The 8555-nt window shown below is 36.0% G+C and overlaps 1 protein-coding gene across 2 annotated transcripts in view; it reads right to left on the reverse strand.

The window, feature by feature from the left end:
- Window positions 1-4108: 4108 nt before the first annotated feature.
- Window positions 4109-8555, reverse strand: part of PIK3C2A (phosphatidylinositol-4-phosphate 3-kinase catalytic subunit type 2 alpha) — a gene marked incomplete at both ends in the record, with an annotated part of 84682 nt that continues 80235 nt past the window's right edge. For both annotated transcript variants that reach the window (XM_080713904.1, XM_080713903.1), the window contains 5 exons: window positions 4109-4291; window positions 7018-7143; window positions 7228-7337; window positions 7888-7960; window positions 8047-8164. In XM_080713904.1, coding sequence (XP_080570030.1) covers window positions 4109-4291; window positions 7018-7143; window positions 7228-7337; window positions 7888-7960; window positions 8047-8164 — 610 coding nt within the window. The remainder of the gene's footprint in view (window positions 4292-7017; window positions 7144-7227; window positions 7338-7887; window positions 7961-8046; window positions 8165-8555) is intronic.

Below are 8555 nucleotides of genomic sequence, written 5' to 3' on the forward strand. Positions count from 1 at the left end.
AGGTGAAACAGTTGCAGAGAAAAGTAATGAATTGGAAAAAAAAAAGTCAGAATAAGTTACTGGGAATGTAGTATACAGACAAGAAAAGGGGGAAGGAAGAAGAGAAAGGAAGAGAAACAAATAGGGAAGAAATCAAGACAGGGAAGTGCGAAGGTCTGTTTCAAAGGCAAAGATGACACGTAATACTCAAAAATAGCCACCAAATATTTAGAACTGAAGTTACTGATTTGCAGATTTAAGAATCCCAAACAGAAGAAAAATATACCTACCCACAGGCACATTCTTTGTTAATGTAGATCAAATGAGGTTAATTCTAATTGAATAACTGAAGCATGTGATAGATAAGGGAGTGAGTTCATTAAACTGTTATGTTTAAAATTTTCATAATAAACTTTTTCAGAAAAGCAAAGGTGAAATAAAGATGTTTTCCTTTTTTATTTTAATTTTGAAATAAGGTCTCGCTAAGTTGCTAAGACTGACCTAGAACCTGTGATCCTTCTGACTCAGCCTCCCAAATACTGGGATTACAAGAATGCACCACCATACCCAGCTGGGCCTTTTTATATGTTATTGCAAGGTTAGAGAATCACAGCTTAGGCACCTGTATTCCAGGATGAAGGGACATTTCTGTTCTGTAGATATGCCTAGAGCATGGCTGTTGTTGTACTACTTAATATCTAAGCAAACTACCAAAGGCCAGGGACTATACGCACAGAAGCATTTCACATCTAAGAAATGGTGATGGAAGCTGTAGGAGAATGCTAACAATCTAGCTCTTCAAAGAATCACACTCAGAAATCAGACTCTAATTGGACATTTTGGGAAACTGACAGGCCCATTCTAAAATTCAGGATTACTGAACTTAAAAGTATACTCATGGGTGAGATGCAAAGAACAGCAACAGTGAGGTGATATCAAGGTTTGAATCCAAAGTATGTGAGCAAGAAAAAAAAAGACAGCCGAGTTGCTTTATTACGGAAACATTTTAATACAATCATAGTACAGTTATGAAGTCACATTCAATATATTCACCTGATATATTCAAAGTATTAATAAAAATATTATACATCTTATTCACCATCCTAATATAAGTGAAGTATTTGGTTCTTATAGATGAAATTAGTTGTCACATTCATATTTGCACTGCTAGCGAAACGCATATAAGTAAATCTATGAGTTATAATAGTGGGGCGTCAGTCCTTTTGATCTGAAGTTTATCAAAAGTGAAAGTTTTTGAAATGCCACAATACTTGAATTCTAGAAAGACTAAGGCAAGATTTTGAAATTTTTTTGCAACTTTAATTTGAAAAAGGGAATACTTTATTATTAAAGACCATATGTGCCTTAGCATTTAGGTACCTATCATATAAAGGCAGTAATGAAAACACCAGTACCAGAGTTCTACATTGGGTTACTCAGCAGAGAAAATAATAGGTTCTTGGGGGTGAACTATTATCTTCAAATCCCAAAACACTGGCAAGAAGAAAGAATTCTCTGGTACAAGACTTATATGTAGCAGAATTATTATTTTTTGCGGGTCTGGGGATGGAACCCAGAGGCATTTGACCTCCGAGCTATACCCCCTGCCCAATATTTTATTCTTTATTCTGAAACAGGGTCTGAGTTGCAGAGAGCCTCACTAAGTAGCTGAGGCTGTCCGCAAACAACGATCCTCCTGTCTCAGCCTCCCAAATGCTGGGATTACAAGCGTGGGCCACCACGCCTGGCTAGCAGAATTATTTTTACTCAATAAAGATAGGTATAAAAATTTTGTGATTACACATATAAGTTAGTGTCTTTGCCATTTTTTTTACTTTTTCAAATTTAAATTTTTAAAAAACATTAAAAAATGTAACTGATAAAGGATTGATAGTAGTAGTGCAAAGAGGCTCCCCTTTTGTTTATTGTTTTTTGGTATGGGCTTAAGATTAGCATTTCATAAAGAAATAACTTATATTACAATATATATATGTTTTAATGATCAAAGGCACAAAATGAGTTAAATAAGAGGAAACATTTCTAATTGTTCTGAAGTCTTGTTAACTGTACAATATTAGTCATAATATACACTTGTAGGCATGAGTTCAGATTTCTTGTAACTGAAAAGTGCCATCACATTTTCTAGCTTTATTTGCACTAAAATACACTGCTGACAGACTACAAAAAAGGAAGTCCATGTTGAGTCAAATAAACAATGATACTTTGCCAAGACAGTTTTAACGGTAGCTAAGTGACAACTCATGGAATGGAATTAGGTCTCAAAAGCTTAAGTGAAAATTTCTAGTGCTACCTTACATTTGCAACTTCTTACATGCAAGGAAATGTTAACTGTATATGGAAAAAGCAGCCAGTGGTGCTTTCATGTGCTCTGATCTGCCTTCTAATTAACTTATTAAATAGAAAACATTTTAACATATTAAAGACATTCATACATCAGACTCATGGGTTTTCCTAAAAATGATTTTTTAAATTCTACTTATTTATTTTGGTGCTAGGGAATTAATCCCACAGCCTCGTGTATGCTATTCAAGTGCTTTATCACTAAGTTACAACCCCAGCCTGGTTTCCCTACAAATGGACAGTTAGTGTTAGGCACCAAAGATTTCAAGTTTTTTTTTTTTTTTTTTTTTAACTATTCCACTGACATATCTTCAACTCTTTTATTTCTGCTTTGTAGGTGTCATCATTTAAATATCTGCACAATTCACAAAAATTCTGTTGTGGGCAACTGAACTGGAGATTACCTTTTTCTCTCGTGGTACTCTTCATTGAATATTTTGCCAGTTTTCTCATGACAACCAGATTGCTACATCTCTATTACCATTTTGAAAAAGTATCTGAATTATTTTTTCTAACTGTGAAAATTATATACATATTTATCTAAACGTTTAAACAAAATTATATCTGAAGTTGAATGAGTATTATAAAAATTAATCTTATTCTCATGGTTACAATAATTTCAACTTTGTCCCTTATGATTCTGAATCTCATTGTATGATAGGAAATAATTCTTTCATGTGAATGCACAATGTTTACAGATATAAGACAGCTTTACAAGACAAACTTCCACAAAGGTCTATATTAAAATTCAGTCTGGACCCTATAATTCTTTTCCTGGGCCTCTTGTGAAGACCCTGCCCTGCTCACGAAGTTCTTTTAGAAAACAGGAATGGACACTGGAGTGAACAGTTTTCACTTATTTAATTAGCAAAGTACAGAAATATGAAAGTGAAATTATCTAACTTCAATTCACACTCCTAGGAATAAATGTAGGATTAATAATGGAATGATGAAATTTAATTTGCGACTGTATCTATGATTTTCATTTGGTTACTGGGCAAGAAAAAAATGACTTGACAATTAAAACAACTAAGTCAAACATCAGAAGTAGAGAAAACTATCTTTTTGTCAGAAAAACATTAGTAAATATAAATAACTTTTTGTCCTTGGCTGAAAGTGAGTGAAAACTATTCATTTTTACCAAGTTAGAAAAAACCCTGCAGAAATGAAGTGCCAGAGACGCATATAAACTTAAGGCACCATTATTTACAAAACTTCAGCGATTGGCACTTATTCTGAAAAAGGCTTTAATAATGAATAAAAAACCATTTTCTCCCCTATTGTCTATAAACTACTTAGTAGTTCTGAACAAAGCTATCTCCTATTTGTGCTTTGCTTTTCAGCCTGTGAATAGCAGCTGCATTTTATGGTAACATTCTGCATCCTTCCTTTACTTTGGTGTTTGTGATCATACACAGTGGTAAAGGCATTATAAAGGTGCTTAACAGGAAAACAGATATGCTATGTCTGTATAGGAAACAATGCAAAATCGGTGGCTGAACTGACGTACTATCTCAAAGTCTGAGGACTTACTAAGTTTAGGGGTTGTAGCATTTTAAATAACTCTAAAACAGCAATGGCTTCCCAAAGTTTATAAAAGTTAGTTATGTGACTTCTGGTCCAACAGATGTGTCAAAATGCAGCAAGTATATTTACCTTTATAATTTTGCCCAAGTATAAAAATACTATACAAAGTCTACATATGTGTAATGCATGTTTGCACAAATTTATAATCATTCCTGCCTCAAAATCTCAGAAATTCACTAGTTTACAAATAAGTTGCTGCGGTCAGCTGATACCACTTGACTGTCTCTTTGCTCAAGTTGAAATCTTTCAAAGGCAGGGTTACACCACCCAAGAAAAAATTTTCCCGCAGAGATTCTGCACTGAGTACACTTAGTTGAAGTTCTCTCTGTCTCAGAGTTTCTTTGCTATATCCATTGTATACAAGCTATAACAAAGGAAAAATAAAAAGTACGTTACAAATAAAAATTTATTTGGTTTCTTAGAATATTTTTCAGTGTAACATGAGAATATCAAAGTGACATAATGAATGATATTATGATTACTATGATTTGTTTCAATACTTCAGAAGCACATTTTATATTTCAGTAGTCCTGAATTATAATGTCATTTCTGTGAATGTTTAACAAAGAGATGTACAAAGTAGGACCAGTCACTGGCAAAAAAAAAAAAAAAAAAAACTTGTCAGGTATGGTGATGCGCACCTGTAATCCCAGTATTTTGGGAGTCTGAGATAGGAGGATCACAGATTCAAGGCCTGCCTCAGCAACTTAGTGAGACCATATTTCAAAATGAATTAAAATAGCTAGGGAATAGTTCAGAGGTAGAATGCCCCTGGATTCAATCCCCACTACAATAATCAATCAATCAGGGCCGGGCGCGGTGGCCCATGCTTGTAATCCCAGTACTTGGGAAGCTAAGAAAGGCGGATCACAGGTTGACAGCCAGCTTCACTAACTTAGTAAGGTTCTCTGCAATTTAGTGAGACCCTGCTTCAAAAGAAAGAATAACATATAGGGCTGGGAGTATAGCTCAGAGATAAAATGCTTCTGGGTTCAATTCCTAGCTCCAAAGGGGAAAAAAAAATCAATCAATCAAAACTTGAAACATAGCTGGGCATGGTGGTGCACACTTGTAATCACAGTACTATGGAGGCTGAGACAGGAGGATCACAGGTTTGCGGCCAGCCTCAGCTACTTAGTAAGAAACCCTGTTTCAAAATAAAGAACACAAAATAGTGCTGGGGGTGTAACTCAGAGGTAGAATGCCCCTGGGTTTGATCCCTATTGCAACACACAAAAAAACCCAAAAAACCTTGAAACGTGGTTTTTCTGAGATGGAGGTGAAAGGAAAGGGAAGAGAAATAACCTGCAGTTACCTTAAGATGATCTAATAGCTGTGAAAAGAGAGGATAAAAAAGCATGTTGGGAGGGATAGCATAATTATAATTATTTTACAAAAGCAGAGGGATTATTTTATTTATTTTTGGTGGTACTAGGAATTGACTCCAGGGCATTAGACAGGCTATAACAAGCACTCTACTGCTGAGTTGCATTCCCAACGATTCTATTCCATTGTGAAAGTAAGCTTCCTAGGCTGACCCCGACTATGATCTTCCTGTCTCAGCTTACCAAGAACTAAGATTAAAGGCGTGTGCCACCACACCTGGCTTATAGGTTTTAAATTTATAACCTTGATAAAAATTCAGATTTACTTGTAATCTCTATCCAGACATTTTTTATATATGTAATATTAAAGCACACAAATAATGCATTTACTCAAGTACTTAAACAAGAGGGCAGAGGTTAGTGAGTTTATTAGCTGACCACAAGTGTCATAGTTATACTGTGTATGTTAAGCTTTGCTTACTGCTTTCAATACCAAGCACTTTATTTATTTATTTATTATTTATTTATTTATTTATTTTGCAGTATTAGGGATAGAACCCAGGGGGATTCTACCTCTGAGCTACACCCTTATCCCTATTTTTTATTCTTTATTTTGAAACAGGGTCTCACTGAGTTGCAAACGGTCTCACTAAGTAGTAGCTGAGGCTGTCGTGAACCACGATCCTCCTGTCTCAGGCTCCCAAGTGCTGGGATTACAAGCATGTGCCACCATGCTTGGAACTAAAAATGTTTTAATAGGAAGACGTTGGCTGAGAACCTGTGATCCTCTTGTCTTAGCCTCCTAAGTACTGAGATTATAAGCATGAGCTACCACGCTTGGCCCATAAAGTCTGTTTTCTTATTTTGCAGCAATGGAATTCAAACCCAGGGTCTCACAACATGAAAGGTAAGTGCTCTACTATTGAGCCCCAGTCCTCTTAATGTCTTTTTATTTTAATTTCTCAGTGGTACTAGAGATTGAGCCCAGGGGCATTCTACCTCCAAGGCACACCTCCAGCCTTATTTTATTTTTTATTTTGAAATCTGATCTAGCTAAGTTGCTGAGTGTCTTGTGATACTGGCCTCAAACCTGCAACCATTCTCTCAGCTTCCCAAATACCGGTATTACAAGTGTACACCACCACACCTAGACTAATGTCTTTTTTAAAGCTAATGGGTCAAGTTAAGCATGGTGACACACACTTATATCCCAGTTCTTGGGAGGCTGAGACGGGAGGATCACAGGTTCACAGCCAGCATCAGATACTTAGGCCCTCTGCAACTTAGTGAGACCCTGTGTCAAAAATAAAGAATAAAAAATGGGTCTGAGGATGTAGCTTGGAGGCAGAATGTCCCTGAGTTCAATCCCTGGCACCAAAACTAATAAATAAATGCTAAGAGGCCAGCTGGGTGTGGTGACACACGTCTAATTTTAGCTACTCTAGAGGCTGAGGAAGAAGGTCCACAAATTTAAGGCTGTCTTGGGAAAATTAGGGAGATCTTGTCTCAAAATGATTAAAGGGGGGGGGGCAAGAATGTCACACAGTAGTAGAGTTACCCTAGGTTTAATCCTTACTACTAAGAAATAAAGCTAAGAGGCTGTGACTGAGAGCTTCTATCTTACATCACTTTGTTAAATAAGATTGGACTGATACTGATTTGCTTTGGACAATAAATAGTTCAGCAGCTTATACTTTAAAAAAATGTTTTCAATTTTAGAATCCCCAAATAAACCTAGAAATTTTTAAAAATGATTTTAACTTACCATTTCATTGAATGTTGGATTTCTGGTTTTCCTTGAAATTTTGGTTTTACGTTTGGATGTTTTGTGAGTATCTGGAAGTAGGTATGTTTTAACATATGGATTTGGGTCAGCCCCATCCTCAGTTACCTATGAAGAAAAGCAGTCCCTTAATAGTAATGCTTCTTACCAAGTATAAGTTTCCTCTAAAATATCATATTTGTAATCACTCACAAGATCTTTGATGTGCATCACCATGATGAACAGAGTACCATTTCGGTAAGAGACAGATAACTTCACCGCTCCTCCTATTTGGCCTGGGGTAGGACTGAAAGGACCCACACCTGAAAATGCAAATACCTTCCTATTTATTTATTTATTTATTTATTTATTTAGTTGTGCTAGGGATGGAACTCAGGGGTCTTTTACCTCCGGGCCACACCTCTAGACCTATTTTATTTATTTGGAAACAGGAAGAATCTCAGTAAGTTGCTGAGAGCCTTACTACACTGCCGAGCCTGGCTGCAAACCTGCAATCCTCCTATCTCAGCCTCCCAAGTTACAAGTGTGAGCCACCATCCCCAGGCTCCTGGCTTTTTATTTTACCCTGCTTGCAGTGGCTCAAGCTACAGCAAAAGGATTCTGCTCTACTTTCATGACCGCTGTATGTGGGGATGTGGGGAGGCAGAAGACAGGGAAATAAAGAACATGGTAGGGGACTTAATTATTCATTTCCAGTAATTATTAGGAAAGTTAACTTTATCCAGAAATAGGCTGATTTGAATATCCCCTTCTCATTCTCACTGAACAGTAACACACGGTCACTATCACATCCATTAAAGAGCTATAGACTTGCAGGTCATGAATTATAAACAAAGGAAAAAGTAATCTCACCTGCGGACCTCGCTATTCCTTCAGCTTTCTCATCACGAAGTAAAGGATGGAAAAAAGTACAAACAAGATCACACTACGATTGAAGAGAAAAAGACTCATTAGTTTAAGTACGGTGTGGCACAAAGTCATGTGTTATTACTTCTTATATAGGAAGGTCACCTCTGCTACATCTGTGGAAGCATTCATCAAGCTCTGTAGATAACTGTTTAATTCAATTTTCCTTTTTGCTGCTACATCTTTTATGTGTGTTCTTCCTAGAACCATCCTATTAGGAAAGCTACAAAAGAAAACATACAAGTGGAATTTAAATTATTTCATTTTCATCTGAAAATATTTATAAAATCAAGTATAATAATTACTTAGAAATGTTTTTACAAACTTAGAGATGAAAGGAGTCAATCCCTTATAAAGTAATTTTTTTGATATTTACCTTAAAAGTTCTAGCGATGAAGCAATTCAATTACCCATTTTCCTCTTATGAGTCTTGGTACCAAAGATACACGTGCTCCTAGTTTCCTTTCTTTATTACTTATTTTCTACTATTTCTCCTTAACTTTAACCATTCACAAATATTTTCCAGATATGATCTCTATTTTATATAGCAATGAAATCCACAAATGACAACAGGGTATCCGGGCATGGTGGTGCATGCTTGTAATTCCAGTATT

The sequence above is a fragment of the Muscardinus avellanarius genome, assembly GCF_963383645.1.
Source record: "Muscardinus avellanarius genome assembly, chromosome: 1".
NCBI classification, from domain to species: domain Eukaryota; kingdom Metazoa; phylum Chordata; class Mammalia; order Rodentia; family Gliridae; genus Muscardinus; species Muscardinus avellanarius.